Here is a 17,940-nt window from a genome sequence, read left to right as displayed (position 1 = left end):
TCCTGTTTTGAGCTAAAACGGCAGCAATTCTCTGTTAAGGGATTTTCTGCTAATGCTCGGATGGTAACAGTGTATTTTTGCAGACAGTGTCTGCTTCGTTAAGTGATAGCGCTTGGTGTTTGTAGTTACTACGAAGGATTGGTATGCAGAAAGATGCTTGCTTATTGTTTACTCCTATAGAAAGCAAGGTCGCCGCTAAATCTTGTGTGCCACATTGTAGTGCCATAAGTATGTAAGAACGTTACACTTGCAGGGAGGAGCACACAAGACAGGTGACCCAAACCTGACTAACAAGTTATTCCATTCCATGTGCATCATGCTTAGTATAGAACTGAGGGATCACAAGGGTCAGGCCCTCCTCTTCTCCTATGGCCAGCATTTGAGGATTAGATCAAAAGCTGGCTGGCTGGCCAGACCCAAAGAGTGGTGGTAAATGGAGCTAAATCTGGCTGGCACCCAGTCACTAGTGGTGTCTCCCAGAGTTCAGTACTCAGGCCTGTCTTCTTTGTCATCTTTATCAATGATCTGGATGGTGACACACAGAAAATAGCCTCAAATGGTCACAGCCTGGAAGCCTGCAAAATGTCCTAAAGAACCAACAACTCCCCAAAATCCCTGCTTGGGTAAAGAGGCAAAAGATGAGTTTGGGGTGACTGCTCTGTCTCTGCTGTTAACTTCAGGAAAAGTAATGAGGCAGGGATCAAAACCTAATAGCTGATAACCATTAGGCCAAGGTGTTGCTTTGATAAGGCACTGGATGCAAAGGGTTCACCCTCCAAATTCACTTCAACCCGAAAGTGGTCCCAACCTGCTTTATGTACACTTAGAGCTATGCATATTCATTAAACTTCTGGGAAATAGTTTACATATGCATGGAGTCATTTAACTAGATAAAGTCCCTTTACTTCTTGTTGATGTCAGCTTCTTAGTGTGCGAATCTTTACCTTGGCCCCCTTGAAATTTTGGGCCACTGTCTCTATCTTCTTTTGCTCAAGGCCTCACCATTATTTATGTTTAGAAGTCTAGAAAATAATCTCTTAGCTGTTGGCAAAGTTTTTCTAACAGAAAGAAAAACATCTTGTGAAAAACAACCAGTGAACTCCCCCACTTCATTAAGGTGTGGAGGAGTGAATGGGGCCACAAACCCATGTATTTATTTTGGTGGTGTTGTAGGTTACTTGAAGGGAGGAATCTTCAGGGATTAAACAACGACAAAAAAAGTGCTTGTCAGTTGCTGTTCGGTGACCAAGTAACATAACCCTCAGTAAAATAAACAGGATATTATCAACTTCAGAGCTTAAAGTTGTTATTCTTCATTCTCTCCTTTTTAAGGCTCATTCAGAGGGCTGAAAACCAAACATCCTCACGATTGCTATTTCTCTTCATTTCTAGTTAACTGCGTAGTAATATTTTATTTGAGGAGTATTTTGAACTTTGATAAAGCAAGAACTATCACATCTGTCATAAGCAGCAATGCTTAAAGCTATCAAGCCCAGTAATAAAATAGAGATGCAAGTTGTGTTTTCACCAATAACTTAGATTACAGAAATCAGTATCAAGACAGATACAGCTCACTAATTTTAAAATATTAGGACTGGTTTCAAAATTACTTCTATTGAGTTACTGTAATTTTTATTTGCTTGTGAATGTATCCTAATTTATAAGATTTTGGCAGTTTGTCCTGTCCAGGGCTCTGCAACTCCTCAGTCGCTTTCAATCCACTTTCCATAGTTAGCAGAGAGGCAGCTGTAGCCCGAGCTTCAAGGAATTATGCCAGACTTGTCCGTCCCCATCCCCCTCTCCCCTCCCCACCCCCAGCATGTTTAACCGCAAGCATTCTTCCCTCTGCTGTTGCAGGCCCTCTCCTTTCATGCCAACTGAGTCCTGCTCACAGCTTCCTTGCCTTATTCCCCTGTCCCATTTGGTAACGGCTCCAACTTTTATTTAGCTCAGTTCCCCCTCAATTTGCTAGATGATGAAGATCAAATGTGTCAGCCAGACTGCCTGCATATTGCCTCTTCTCCATTTTTCTGTTAACATCTGGCATACTCATTCTGCATTTGCACGGTGAGGCAGAAGTATTACATCAGTTATCTAGGCAATGCAGATATATTTAGAATTCCAGAGTTATTGGCCAGAATTCCTAATATTGTAGTTAAGCCACTACTGAGCTAATAGCCTTAAATGCAGTAGCTTACATCACCACTAATTAGCACCAGAGAGGATCTAATGTTGCTGTTTTCCCCAGATTTTTTAGTACACAGAGTATGACAATGCTTCTGCCTTTTGCTCAACACAGCCACGGTACTCATGCACTTTGAAGAATGTCATATGCATGCCAACTCCCCTCCTGTCAATATAAACCAACATTCTCTTCTTTCTCTAAAACTGCTCTTTGCCAAAGAGTAAATTTTCATCTGTATGCTTTTGTTTCCTAACTCCCCAGATGAACTATGATCTCGCAGCCAAAAGAGCCCCTGCTTAGGTTGCAGTTCTTTTTTAGGTAAGATAGGAAAGAACTCAACCATGTATTAAAATAGGAATTTCCTAAGTCCTGGCTCATGGCTCCATCAGTTTCCCACTGCTTCTCCAAGGGCTTTGAGTTAACACCTCCTTACCCTATTCAAAGGGAAAAAGGTTTCCCTCTCCCCAGCATAGAAGCAGGGGAAATATTTTTCCCTTCTGCATTAGAGTCGCTGCCAGTTTGGAGTTCAGACTTTGCAGTGAGGACAGAAAGTTTTTCATTGTGCAGTCAAGTTTTCTGAAGACTTTTAATATCAAAATAATCGAATGTCCTCTACAAAATTTATCTCTATTGTTTTCTCCAGAAGAGGAGGAAGAGAGGGAAAAATGGAACAGCATACAAATTTGTTTTCTTCTTTTGAGAGGCTAATCCAGAGGGTAAAAGTTTTATTATCTTAGTGTAATTAGCATGCCTCACTAGCATTTGCTCAGTGAATGCCTTTAGACCAAAAGAGTGTTTACAGTATAATATACTGCAAAGCACTTTGTGCAAAAACTTAAATACACTGTGTTACTGGTGTAGACACAGCAAAGCAATGTTGTGCCATCACTCATCTGTTCTACTAATATGCAATTAGATCTAACAGTGTATTTTGAAATAAGATGTTCTCCTTGAAGTTATATGATACTTCTTATCACTGAAAATGTACAGTGAAACATACAAGTAGAACATGCCGTTTTCAAAACAAACAAAAGAACCAACTACCAACCGCAGCTACTTACAAATAATGTCAATTATTATTATTCCACCAGTTGTAAGGAAATGTCTTAAATAGAAGGGCAAGATTTTTAATCAAGTAAAAATATTAGTTACTTACATAGCTTAAGAGTGCTTCTGAAGTGTCACTTTATTATTTATTTCACACAGACCAAACAAAAATATAAATCCTTCAACTTCACAGCATATATAAATTACCTGAAGTTACTCTGCAGCTGAAATCTTAACAAAGGCTACTGGTATCACCCACCTTGCACAAGCAAAGCCTTCACCTAGTGTTTAATATTTCTGGTTTACGAACAGCACAATTAAGAGTAGCACTGAAACACACCTTTACACAGAGAATAGATGATGACAATATTTTCCTGTATCAAAATGAGACATAGTTACCAATTTGCTAAAACAAAGCATTCCATTTATTATGGAACCTTGCAACAGACCTCATAAACCATGTAAAAAGACCACCTCAGTTCCCAGATATTTAATAGGATGTCAATCCTCACTGCGTACATAGTCATACATACATACATGAAATAAAGAAAGGCTTGTACTAACTGAATAGAACTGATATGAATTTCTTGCTTGTGTTTGCTGGGAAAACCAGCATGATTTACAAGCCTTAGGCACCTCATGCATTTACAGGGAAGACTGCCATTTTTGGACCACCTTCTCCCAAAGCTGTATTAGACCACAGATTCCTCTACAGCAGTCTATGAATCACTTCTTTCATTGCCAGTTTGTTTTTGTTCTGGATCAAGAGAACTGCCTTCAAACAAAATTTTGTTTCTCATTCCTTCCTTAAGCATTCTTTGCCGAATCCTGTGCTGGGCCAAATTGTACCGGCAGTAAAACCTAGAAGACGGGATGAAAAGAAAACACGATTCCCCACTTTACATGGGTGACAGTGTCAAATCAGAGTTATCCACACAGCTGAAAAGTTGAAGCCACATATAATAACACTAGCAAAATTCATTATGAAACTATGAATAATGAACACACTAGGGTAACTGCTGTTTCTTTAAGACAAGTATTACGTGGCCAATGAGGACTGGCACATGCTTTGGTAGGCAAGTTTTTTACAGCGTTTCAAAAACAGTGTGAAAGGCCACACAGAGATCATGTACACAGCAGCTACCCTAGGTATGTCTAAATTCAAGAGGGTTTTTACATACCAGTATCCCAACATTGTGCAAATAAAGCCACCGACTGCAAAGTCACAAGATCTTCTAACTCTACCTGAAAGAACAACAAAAATTAAGCAAAAAAACCTCAGGTGATTTCCCATTACTAAAATCTAAACAGCAAAAAGGAATTACATTTTCCTTGCAAAGAAATATATGAGAAACAGAAGAAAAACTTACTAGTTGCTAAAAAATGTCCAAGACCCACAACGAAAGATCCCAGGGAGCCATAGAGCACTGATTCTCGTGCACATGGGACACTTCCAACATCAAGAAATCCCAGGAGTTTAAAGGACTGGGGGGGAGGGAAAAAACAAGCCCATTTTTTGTATAAGTCATATATAAGCGTGTGTGTATATATATATATAAAAAAGTATAATGCCAATCGTATTGCCAAACTGACTTGTTATCTTGGCAGTCCAAAACAACTACTTGAGAATTTCTTGCTTCCATGGGTGTATCTGAGCAAAAGTAAACCTCCACAGCTGTATTAGGAATGGTTTCAGAAGAGTTAACTATTGATTTAGGCAACATCATTTTCTACAAACCTGCTGACCCATCCTTTATATTGAATATTATAAAAGAAGTACTCTAGTTTATTTTCTCTTACATTCCCCAAAAAAGGAAGCGATAAAATCTGTAAGAACCCACAATCTTTGCTCATATGTCACAACAAGCAGGTAAGGTTACAATTACGTGGTCACCTCTGCCACATAACTTTAGTATCTGAAAAGGCATGCTAAAGACACCTCTGAAATTGCTGAAGAATGCACATGTAGTAAAGAACCATATACTGGACACTAACCAAAATGACAGCTGGACTTGATGATCTTAGAGGTCTTACCCAACCTTAACGATTCTGTGAAAATCGTTTATAAACCAGAATTACCAATCTAATCCTATGGACAGGCAAGGACTGTGCACAGAAATTCTTCTATATACAACACTTACATTTTTTAATGAGCCTTCTACTAAAAACTGTGTAAACTATTTCACACAATCATAGAATTATTTTGTTTAGAAAAGACCTCTAAGATCATTTCACACTCTGTCTCATATCTATAACTTACCCTAGCTTCTATCTAGCATTTTTCTATGCAATTTCCAAATGGTAATTGCATGTGGCATTCAGAAACCCAACTGTGAAATGGCAAGTACGTTTTTCATTTCAGAGATGCCTATACTGGCTTCTGCACAATACAAGTTTTCTAACTTGAATACAACTCATATTTTCCACCTGACAAACATCCTTAAAAATGCACATTGACACCACAAGCGCTGAGAAACTATATAGAAAAAGACCTCCAAATTACACAGCTCAGAGTTACAGTGTCTACACTGTATTAACAGCTGAACATCCTTCTGCTCTTATTTTTGTTACAGATGGTGTGAGAATTTGTCTTCATCCTTCCTCATCCTGTTGTGTTTAAATACACGTGCAGCTATTGACTAAAATCCTACAAGATGATTTTTAAATTGCTTTACTTTTGTGTCAGGTTATTCTATTTGGACAAAGTATATTTTGAAGATGGAGCACGACAGTGAACTATTTGTGGAGGGCTGACAACTCTTTGAGACAAATAATTGTGAAGTAAGTCTGACTGTGGTAACAGGGATGGCAGGCACAGGACAACAGGCGAATCTGTACGCAAGCATGGAAATCCCCAGCAATAATTCTGTCTGTTCCCTACGGACAAGCATCAGCTGTTTCCACATAACCCCCCGTACAAGTGAGACAAAATGGACTTGGTCTATGCTGGTCTAATTCCCAGTGAGTAATTTCAAGTACTCTCATATAGAAGATGTCACTCGATACGTTGCTGTTGTTGGCGAAGAAAGTATCTCTGCTACGTCCACACAGTATGATGCATCCTTTTAAAATAGTATTTCACCTGTTGCTCTACTTGAAATCACTTATGACTCTAATCACTGCTAACTACCGGCCTTACAAAGGCTCAAGTACCGTGACACTGTTTCACCCACAAAGTGAAAGCCGCATAAAGGCTTCCGTGGATAAACAGAAAACTCGCACCCCACCCACTCGGTCCTATAGAGCCTCAGTTCAGCTACTGGTTTCGTGTACTGCTTCCTATCTATTTGCTCTGGAGCAGAACCCAGAGGGATTCACCACCGGTCCGCAATAACCTCCCGTGTGCCCAGCGCAGCACTCCACATCTCCTTTCGCGGGCACTGACGCGCAGCTCCTCCTCCTCCTCCTCCCAGCGCCCGGCTGCGCTTCAGCGGGGAGGGCAGAGAAACCTTAACACGCGCGAAGAGCTCCACGCACCGCCGGGGTCCTGCGCCTGTGCAGATTAGGGACCCGATCTGGCTCAGCCCGGCTTGTGACCCACCGGGAACGGCTCTCCGGAGGTTTCCCCGCCGCTCAGACACAGCGATGCGGGACGGTACGGGTATGGCTCGTTCAGCCGTCCGCCTCAAGCCAAGCTGAGCCGAGCCGAGGAGGAAGAGGAAGGAGGGGCTGAGCGGGGAGGGTTACGGCCGCGCGCGTTGAGGGAATGGTCCTTCGTCGCCTCTCCATCCTCCATTACCTTCTTCGGCTCAGAGTCGCCCTCGTCCGCCATGATGTGACAGAGCCTTCTCCTGTCTGCGTTCCCTCCCTCACCGCGCACCAACGAGGCCGGACTACGGCCGCATAGAGAAGACACAGGGAGCGGCTGCTCTGGCCACTCCGTCCCGCCCCATCTCTATGGTACTCGTGCGGGGCGGGGCCGGGCGAGCGCGTCGGCGCCATTTTAGGTCTAGCGCTGAGATTCCAGCAAAATCCTTTGTTCACTGAAATGGGTCACGGAGCAGGGCGCGCGCGCGCAGAGGCGCGCGCGGGGGGAGGGGGAAGCCGAGGGAGCGCGGCGCTGGCGCTCAACCTGCCATGCCCTACCCACCAACTCCCTGCTCCAAGGGCGCGCCTCTTCCCGGTGCGGGCGCCGGCGGTGGTTATGGCGCGCAGCTGCCCGCGCTTCGCTGTGCGCGGTGCGTGGCCGAGCTGGAGAGGCCGCGAAAACGGTCGGCAGCGCCCCGAGGGCACGGTGCCTCGCAGGCTGTGAGGCGGTGACAGCCCGCCCCTCCCTGCCTGTGCTTCCCGGCGCCGTTGTGCTGGCTTTTCCCATACGCTCAAAAGCGTCTGCTGTGTCAGTCATGTCTTCGGCCTTTTATGCATGACGAGAGGAGGCAATCTTCCGTATGTCGCCCTGTGGCTTTTTGGGTCACGGCACTTCTTGTCACGGAACAAGATGCCGAGCAGGAGTTTAAAAGCAAGAGTTTAAAAGCAACTCCCTGAGCGATGCTTTGCCATAAACCCTCCACGAGCAGCCCCGCCTCAGTCTGGCAGCCTGTTCGCCTAGGTTCCAGCCTGTAAACGGAGTTACTAGAAGCTAGTAACAGAGATAGGAGACATAAACATGCTCAGGGAGTAGCACCTAGCGAAGAACGAGGTTATGGGAGCCTTCCCGGGGTGCAGATAGTGTGAACGATGCCGACATCACAGAATCACAGAATGTTAGGGGTTGGAAGGGACCCGCAAGATCATCTAGTCCAAGCCCCCTGCCAGAGCAGGATCACCTAGAGTAGGTCGCACAGGAACGTGTCCAGGCAGGTTTTGAATGTCTCCAGTGAAGGAGACTCCGCAACCTCTCTGGGCATCACGAGTGGAGAGAAAGGTTTTTTTTAGCGTCCACAGGATGCTGGAACGGGACGAGGAAGAGATGACAGGGCAGCTGGGAGAAAGGCACCCTAGTGGCAGCAGGAAGGAGATGAAGGAAGAATGGTTTCAAAGTAAGTGCTCTTGAAAATGGTCTTGTAGGACATTTACAACTAAAATAAACAGTACACTAGTTGGTTCAGTAGAAGTAAGTTCTGTGCTGAATCAGACATAAAATTGAAATGCTCTCTTAGATACTTGTAGTAATATCTGAAGAGGCAAACTGTGCTAAGTAATGTAGAACAGTTTTATAGTTCTGCAAAATACTATAAAACTGCATTTGCTGCAAGAAAACAAGTATACCTGCTAAATAATGAATTACAGAGTATCACAGTATAGTAGAGCTTGGAAGGGACCTCGAGACATCATCGGGTCCAACCCCCCTGCCAAAGCGAGATCACTTTGGGGAGTCTGCACAGGAAAGCATCCAGGTGGGTTTTGAAAGTCTCCAGAAAAGGGGACTGCACAACCACACTGGGCAGCCTGCTCCAGTGCTCCGTCACCCTCGCTGTAAATAAGTTTCTCCTCATGTTGTGGTGAAATCTTCTATGTTCAAGTTTGAACCTGTTGTTCCTTGTCTTTATTACTGTGCACCACCAAAAAGAGATTGGCCCCTTCCACTTGACACCCACCCCTCAGATATTTATACACATTGATGAGATCCCCTCTCAGTCTTCTCAAGACTAAACAGCCCCGGGGTTTCTCGGCGTCCTTCATAGGAGAGATACTCAAGTCCCCTGATCATCCTCGTCACTCTTCGCTGGATTCTCTCCAACAGTCCTCTGTCTTCTTAAACTGGAGAGCCCAAAACTGGACACAGTATTCCAGGTGTAATGTCACCAGGGCAGAGTAGAGAGGTAGAAGAACTTCCCTAGACCTGCTGGATACACTCTTCTTGATGCATCCCAGGATACCATTGGCTCTCTGGACCACATTGTTGTTCCATGGAGAACTTGCTGTCCACCAGCACTCCAAGGTCTTTCGCTTGCTTTCCATCAGGGCAGCCCCTAACCTGTACTGGTGCCTGCTGTTATTCCTCCCCAGATGTAGGACCCTGCACTTGTCCTTATTAAACATCGTGAGGTTTGCCTGCACCCAGCTCTCCAGCATGTTGATTTGATTGGGGTCAAATTAACGAGGCGGGAATTTTTCCCGAAAACCCTGCCCCAAAATGATGTATAAAACTTACTAAATTACTTACTGGTTCTGTTTGATCACAAATTCTATCAGGATGCTTATGGGCAACTTTAGTACAATTTAGAGACTTCAGAAAATGGAAAAGGCTAAGCCACAAAATAGCTTCACCCCACTTATAAAATCAGAGGTGAGCCAGGAACCTTAGGAAAAGCTGATGAGAATTCTGTTTTACTCACGAGAACAGAGCAGGAATTTGGAGAGGGTCCTTAGGTCCTTCTTTGGTGACAGGCTCCAGAACTGCAGGTTTTATAATCTGATTTGTAGATAACGTGGCACAAATCTGACGGAAAAGGACCCACCAGAATCAAAGACATGGCTGCCATGAGGAAAGACTCGTGCAGTATCGCTGTCTGAGCAGTGCAAGGAGGCCACAGTTTCATGGCAGGCAGGGTTACTCCAGCAGCAGGCAGGGAGCAGGACCCTACGGCAGGCAGGTCCAAGGAGAAGCCAGGTCTGACTACTGGTTTCTCCGATTTTGCCACTAATGCAGAGCAAGTCCAAGATGAGAGCAGAAAATGAGAGCAAGCGGAAAATGAGAGCAAGAGCCCCGACAGCTTTCTGGTCACTCTGTTTAAGGCATTCCTAGACAATGTGTCCAGGGCCAATGTATACTGGGCATAAAGCACCCTGCTAATCATAGCTCCCAAACCCAGCGGATTTCCCTCATTGGTAAATGCCTGTGAGAGACCTCCACCCTGGCGCGCTTTACCTGTCCCCAGGGGAAGGGGAAGGCAATTTTGTGCCTTTGTCTTTCCCCATTCAAACCTATGCTGATGGAGGTAGGGGAAGGGGGGTTTGGAGCACCCCATAACCCCTGTCCAGATCTCATTGGATGGCAGAACAGCCCAACAGGGTGTCAGTCAACCTCCCAGTTTTGTATCATCAGCAAACTTGCTGAGGGTATTCTCAATCCTCTCATCCAGGTCATTCAATATTAACCAGCTCTCTTGGGCCCCCCTTCCTTCCAGAGTCCTAGTCCACTGCATATTTCTAAGTAGAGTTTTGAAGAGTGGAAAGTTTGCCCTGTTAAAGTCCAGGGTTGAAATTTTACTTATCACCCTGCTTCTTTGTTGTTATGTTCAATCCATCATCTTTTCCAACTTAAAAATTAAGGCTGAGAAGTGTAGTATTGCTCTTTGGTTTTAAAAATAATGTGTCATGAAACATTAACCTTCCTTGGAGAGGAATGAGATACCTTCAGACCTTGTTAAATGTAATTTTTATATGTGGTAGTGGGGTTTTTTTTTTAAGATTATGCTAAATAAAGTGGTGTTTGTCACACTGAGAACTTAGCCAGTTTGATTTTATTTTACTACTAATGCATTTCCAGGATTTTGGAAACAATATAGTTGTACACATGTAAAGTTTCATGCATCACTATAAAAGTGCTGCTGTATGCTTGCATAAAATACTCTGAATCTGCTGGGCTAGAAACAAATCTCAATCCTTTCCAAAAGTCCCAGTTTATCACTGTTTTATCATCTCTCTATATATTTGGCAGGCAATGCTGTACATTCGTGGAACACTGATTCAACACATTCACTATCCATTTTGAAAAGATCAGTAAATGTCATTTGTATTACGAGTAGTTTAGCCTGGTTAAAGCTAACAAATATTACGTATGGACTGCTGCAAACATAAGAACATTTGCTGTAGCATGTGGCAAAATATTAGCATAATCTGCCCTTGGAAAAGCTTGTAATTTCTGTTTTCTCTTAGTTGGTTTTAAAAACGTAATTGCATTTTATTGAGCAATGCCAAACATTGAAGAATACCATAAGAAATCCCAAGACCACGCTAAATATGGCTGAGATTAACGAGGCCATAGTGGTGAAAAATGGATACCATTTTTACCGCTGATAAGGTGGTCTGGCCTGCTGAAGTTCATGTTTTGAAGAAGAATGGAAGCATCTTTTTTGCCTTGAAAGAGGAAATTCATTTTAGATTCAAGGTGTCGGGGACTATATGAATAAGAGCATCTGTCTGATAGTCAAGAATAGGCTCAGGAGAAGTATGTGGTTTCCCTGCATGTCATTCATCCTTTTTCCAGATATCCCAATCACATGAATTACACTGAAGTGAAGAACATCAATTGGTGAAAAAACATACCACCCCAACATTTTTTTCCCACCTCACTTTGGTACTCAGTCACTAACGTGCTTTACTGCCACACATCACAGTTCTGCTTCATCTGTGTTAGAATTTTGTCTAAGATTAATAATCATTACCCTTTGTGGAATTAGAACTACATGGAGGGCTGTTTGGCAGTGCTTGGGATCAGTGAAGACACTTGAGCTGCTGACATGACACATTGGGATAGCCTGGAGTGTGCATCTGGCTTTCCTTCATGGCCAGTATGTAGGGACCAGAGACACTGGGGTGTGTGAGGGCATGGGACAATGTCCTTCGGTTCTTGGGGCACAGGTGTTGTACTTCTGTTGCTTTTCTCTTGATGGGTTGTGAAGGCTCAGGAAAGAGGGTCTTGTTTTTCACATCCTGGAAAAAAAAAAAAAAAAAAAGAAGAAGCAGGTAACTAGTTCTAGCTAGCTAAAATGCAGGATTTATAGCCTGGTAGTTGATAAAGCTGGGATGAGGCTGTATGGGCTTGCAATACTGTTAGCTTACAAGGGTGATAGTACAGGGAATGTGAGAGCTGCTGAAATACACCTGCTGTCTTGCCTGCATGATTTTCTACGGGGGCTGGACTGACCTATGATTAACCCTTGGTACAGCTGGCCCAGCAGAGGCACATCCCAGAATACCTTCTGTTGTCTCCTGCCAGTGCATCTTACAGGGATGGTGTTGAGCAAGAGCCCTGGCCTATATGCATTCCTTCATTAACAGGGACATCACACTGTTTCTGGAAGCCAGGCATCTTGTGCCTTCATTTTCTGACCCTAAAGGACATGACTGACACAGAAAGATACTTTTTCCTTAATGACATTGTCTGGGGCTAGAAACTCTTGGTAGAAGCTGCCTCTGCAAGCGTCCTTTGCTGTGAAGCTACATGCCTTTACACTCCATTCTGAAATTGTCATCTTGGGGCTGGTTTGGATTGGTTTTTGGCAGCAATCCTTGTTTTGTCCCATCACCCTTCACCTCTATGTTTAAAGGTCAAGCCAGGAAAAAGTCCTGTCAGTCCAGCAGTGACAAACAGGCCATCATGTACTGGACCTGGGGCAGCAAACAACAGTTCCTCATGTCACAGCAGCGCAGACCAGAACCTGGCTCACTGACTTCTCCAGTGCTTATTTCCTTCATCACACAAAGCAGTTTCTTGAAGGATCTGAACCTAAATACAAGGCTCTTGTCACTTTTGCAACAGTTTGAGCTGTATTCCCCAGAAGGAGGAAGCTGTCACACAAACATGGAATATCCTGCCTTTGACACCCCTTGGTCATATAAGTTACTCCTATACCATGAGCTATTTATGCAGCTTTGTGGAGAAGCAAGCACCTGCAAAAGATGTGGCAGCCTGTCCTAAGAAATACATTTAATAGGCAGTGCTACTTTAGGATGATGGCTGCCATAGATCTTTCAGACAACTCATCTTCACTGAGATTAATTCAGTATCTCTGTAAGGGTTGCATACTCTGCCCAGGTAATTTGCAAAGGCTCCCCTCCCAGTCTGCCTGTAGCAGTTGTTACTGGCAAGCAGGGGCTGTTCATCTGTTGCTATCAAAACACTCTCAGTTTTGCCTTTCAGCTCCACACATAGCTTAAACTGTTCCAAGGTGGTCTGCCTGACACCAGGGGTGGTCCAGGCCTTTCTTTTCTTTGCTATGGAATCCTGCCATCTTCTTTGCACCTCTTTTGCCACCTAATGCATCTGAAAATCCACACTACACAAGAAGCTGTTTCCTGGCCATTTTGAAGGGGGAAACAGGCTGATCTTGTGAGAGCAGTGCAGATTTAGATCAAGCGCCTCAAGAAGTTGCTCTTTTGCAGATGTTATTTGGTAGGTAGCAGGCCATCAGGTTCCTGGGCCTCATCAGTAGCTGAGATATGCCTCAAGACTAATGTTAGAGATGTCTAGTGGGACTTTTTATCTGTTGTTATGGTTCCCTTGAAGCTACTTAAATAGCATTCCAGCAATTGCTTGTGGTTACCACATGCCAAGGCTGCTTAAAACTGCCAGAAGTCAGTTAAGGGGATGGTTATTCTACTCATGTCCTTGGTTGCTATGAGGGTGTTTGTCCTTCAGGAGGATGGCATGATGTTACTGGATATAAGTGGTATATGGTTACTATGATGGCTGTTAGAGGTTTTTTCCAGCCACAACAATTCTATGATTCTATGATACTGTGCAATAGACTGTGCAAAACCAACCTTGTGGGGACAGGCAAGCACACAGAGTGTGTGCAGGCTGCTGTTGTCAGAACAACCAGCAGCCACACTCAAGCAATAGAGTTTTAGAAATCACTTTATTTTCCCCCCAAGCATTAATGCTAATGCAAATTAAATTTCAACTGCAAGACAGTTTAATCCTGGGTTGGCTTCATTTCTGTAGTTTGACTTTACCTAACTTGTTCCTAATTGCCTGTACAAATCATACTTACAGCTGCAATATTTAAGAGATGCTAATTCAAAGTCCTTCTCTAAAGGCCAAGGAAACTAATGGCTTTATTTCTTCTGCCATATCTTTTAATCTGTTTAGCTTACTCAAGGGATTGATTAAAAAATAAAGAGGGGGTTATATTAAAAAAGAAGGCTTATATAAAACATGGTTATAATTTCAGCTATATTGTTAAATATTTATGCATTTAAAATTCCCTGGCTTAGTAGTAGCAACTGACCTTAAAGGATGCTTCTGACTAAAAATAGAACAGAATTTTTCTTAATTATTTTTCACCTATATAAATTACTTCTGTGTATAAAGCACATTTAAAATGTGTTAGTCGAAAATACTGTCAGACACTACACTTGCTTGTGCATCACTGTAGTGCACCTCAAGGCAAATGACAGTAGTATTTATTTCTGCCAGTTTTTGGTCCCTTTTTTGGTAAGTTGCAATTTTGTAAGATGTAGAACTTAGGATTTAAAAATTTAGGAGATACTGTTTCTGAAACACCTCTGAATAATACTGACCTAGTTGCTATAGGGTTATATAAACAGGAGTGTGGATACAAAATCTTCTCTTGGGTGAGAGAAACCTATCTTAGGCCTTTGCCATTCCCAACATGTTTATCTCATTTTTCTTTTAAAACTTCTATTTCACATCTTAATTTTTCAGAGTATGGTAGCTGCCCTGAGGTTTCTATCACAGTGTGCAGGGGGCTGCTTATGAGCTCTGAGCCTGATGTTCCACATCTGTCATATGAATTTGTCAGGCTATTAATTCTTGAGAGAAAACAGAAGACTAAAACTACTAAGATACTTGTAATTGTTTCTTTTGGGATGTGGTTTCTGAGAATTCATAGCAGACTGACAAGAATTATGCTAGTAAGAAATGTATTTAGAGATAAGCTGTTTAAACAGCACAACAGAACCAGAAAATTCATTGGGGGAAGAAAAATTATATATATTGAAGACTATTAATTGCCCAGACACCCTCAGGCATAAGAATTCCCTACGCAAAAGTTGTCAGATGCTGCAAGGGTATTCTGAGGAACTCTCATGGTGTACTCCTCTGGTCCTTAAACTTTTCCCTATGTATCCAACACCAGCTAAATTAACTACTTGTGTTACTCACTGTGGCTTTTGCATTTTTGCCAAGATTAGGCTAAGGCCAGAGAAGGGAAAGAACTTTCTTATTGCTTTAAAATCACAGAATCACAGAATTTGAGAATCACTGAGGTTGGAAGAGACCTCAAAGATCATCAAGTCCAACCTGTCACCACAGACCTCATAACTAAACCATGGCACCAAGTGCCACGTCCAGTCCCCCTTGAACACCTCCAGGGATGGTGACTCCACCACCTCCCTGGGCAGCACATTCCAATGGTGAACGACTCTCTCAGTGAAGAACTTTCTCCTCACCTGTAGTGGTGAGAGAAGGCCCAGCTCTCCCTCCCTCCTCCGGACAGAGGAGGGTTCCCCCCCTGTGCCCCCTCTCTCCCCCTACATCCCTTTTTTCCCAAAAAGGGCTATGGAGAGAGAAAAGGTAATTAATAAGGATGAAATTTTGTTAGGCCTCAAAGTGCATAAGGGATTAGTTCTCTTATCTGTTGTCCAAGGTCACTCCAGCTAGTTGCTCAGAAGCAGACAGGCTGGAAAGGCAGAACAGACTGGAACAGAGACTCAAACTGAACTAAAGTTGCATTCTACCAATCTACCAATGAAATTCCTTTAGAATATCATGTTTTCGTTTTAATACCAAAACATTCAGCCAGAGTGTTCCAGCACTGTCCCTTTCTTAAAGGCACAGCCTAAAACGGTCACATCACCTTGAGCCTAAATTTCCTCTGGCGCAGCTGAGACTGTGTCCTCTTGTTCTGGTGCTGGCTGCCTGGGAGAACAGACCAATTCCCTCCCGGCTACAACCACCCTTCAGGTAGTGGTAGACAGCAATAAGGTCTGCCCTGAGCCTCCTCTTCTCCAGGCTAAACAGTCCCAGCTCCCTCAGGCTCTCCTCATAGGGCTTGTGCTCAAGGCTACCCCCCAGCCTTGTTGCCCTTCTCTGGACACGTTCAAGTGTCTCAATGTCCTTAAACTGAGGGGCCCAGAACTGGACAATACTATGGTCTGGATGACTGGTTCATTTCTAATGCAGACAGTGATATAATATAATCATATCACTGAACTGAAGGGTAAGAAAAGGGAGAAGTGGTGTGCTTTAATGATGTGCTTTGCATGCAACGTTAAAGTAGCTGTAACTTTCAAGGAGTAGAGAATATATCAGACAATTGGAGAGGATGTTCAGAAACAATGCCATGTATCAACTAGAAGGTGCATCAGGTAGAGCTCATTGTATCTTTGGGGTCTGGTGTTTCGATTTTTGTTTGGTTTGGTTTTGTTTTGTTTGGTTTGATTCGTTGGTTGGTTTTGGTGTTTGTTTGGGAGTTTTGTTTGTTTGAGGGTTTTTTTGCTTGGTTTGGGTTGGGGTGTTTCTAATATTTTTTGAAGGAGGGTAAGGGGTTTGGGGTTTTAATTGTGTAATCAATTACCAAACATTTTCGAGCAGGTTTCATTGACTTATCCTCACCTTACTCTGGTGACACAAGTATTCATCCACTGCTGGATGCATGGTAACAGTATACTCCTAAGAGAGTCGCCATCTGAAATACATGGGGTTTTGTCATACTGCAAAGGATAGTTTCAGTATGCTAGGGCAGGATCTCCTATACAAAATAGTGCACCTTTGGCAAAGGACAAAGGAAGGAAAGCTCATAGCTTCAGACAAATCTCATAAGAAACAGCTAGTCTGTAAGGCTGACATTTGAGAGATCAAAGTCAAACACAATGTGTTATTTCCAAACAGTTGTTCCTGATTTGCAGGCTGTCCCACTGTGGTGTCCAGATTCCCTGGCAAGAATTCAAGGGTCTCCTCATTCATGATAGGAATGACCTCATGTCTTGCACACTGAGAGTGGCAATATAGCATGTAAACATTTTTGTAGCTGGTGTGGTTTCTTCTGCTTTCTGAGATTAGAAATGCTTCAGATCTTGTCACTAGTGTTTTCGCATCCAGGTTTTTTTCTCTTTTCCTGATGCCACACTGTGACCTGGCCTGAAAGCTGAGTCAGTCTGTTGGTGACTGACCAGCAAGGACTATGAGCTTCTGTCATAATGTGGTTTTGAAGGATCTTTGTTTCCTGCCTGTACAAGGCACCTTGTGCAAGACAGCCAGCTGAATTTGTCAGGGGTAGGAGCTGTGTTCTGAAGTTTTGGAAAAATGTAATGGCAACTGGGGCTCTCCAGGTTGCTGGAGGAATTGTTCCCAGGTGGACTAGATGTGTTTGTGTGCGCCCTCTGAGCTCTTAGCTGTTGTCCCTCTCCGTGTGCACAGTGGTGTTGCTGGGGAAGCCTTCAGGAGTCTCCTTTAGTGAAGGGTCCAGTGTTGTTATCCTCACCTGTGAGATAGCTACTTGCTCTCTAAATTCAGTGTCAACCCTCCTGAGTGTGGGCATATATTCAGTGCTTACTACTGTATGCAGAAAGATTTCTTTACTTTTGCTGGTAGTTTTATTTTTGCATAAATTTTCCCATTCTGATAGTTTTATTTTCCCAGGATGTCAGCCTTGTGCCTTCTCAATACCTCTGCAGGAATAAGAGCAGCAGCTAGAAGTGCCTAATTACCTCACTTATAAACTGTTTAAAATTCTTGAGAAGTCTGCATATAATTGATGTCTAATAGATTAATTTTTCTTGTCTGATAAAGCTGAAACAGCCTAATACCAGCCAGAGGTACCTGATGAGTTACTCTTCCAGTCCTGGGGAAGTCTGTGTTGCCAAGAAATTTCAGCAATAAGCTTCAAAGAGGAACTTCGTCTAAGGTGAGGAGTAACTCTTTTGATGAGCAGTCCTTTAGAGTGCTAACTTGGGTTTAGGACAGTGTATTTCTGAACAACAGCATCAGTTTCACCCTATTCCTGTTTCCTCCTTGGGTTTGCAAGCAATACCTATACTGCCATGTTTTATGGTTTCCCTTACCTCCCGTGAGGTTA

General features: G+C 43.3%; 1 protein-coding gene across 1 annotated transcript; it reads right to left on the bottom strand.

The window, feature by feature from the left end:
- Positions 1–3,346: 3,346 nt before the first annotated feature.
- On the bottom strand, positions 3,347–7,084 carry COX20 (cytochrome c oxidase assembly factor COX20). Its single transcript, XM_068155665.1, has 4 exons — positions 6,972–7,084; positions 4,603–4,717; positions 4,414–4,477; positions 3,347–4,093 (listed from the first exon to the last, which is right to left on the bottom strand). Exons 1-4 carry the CDS (start codon positions 7,002–7,004, stop codon positions 3,952–3,954), a joined length of 354 nt encoding a protein of 117 aa, XP_068011766.1. The 5' UTR covers positions 7,005–7,084; the 3' UTR covers positions 3,347–3,951.
- Between the last annotated feature and the right edge of the window lie 10,856 nt (positions 7,085–17,940).

The sequence above is a fragment of the Melanerpes formicivorus genome, unplaced genomic scaffold (assembly GCF_026170545.1).
Source record: "Melanerpes formicivorus ecotype bairdi unplaced genomic scaffold, bMelFor1.0.p_v2 SCAF_2, whole genome shotgun sequence".
NCBI lineage: Eukaryota > Metazoa > Chordata > Aves > Piciformes > Picidae > Melanerpes > Melanerpes formicivorus.
The sequence above is the reverse complement of the archived record's forward strand: the minus strand, read 5'-3'. Positions and strand labels throughout refer to the sequence as shown.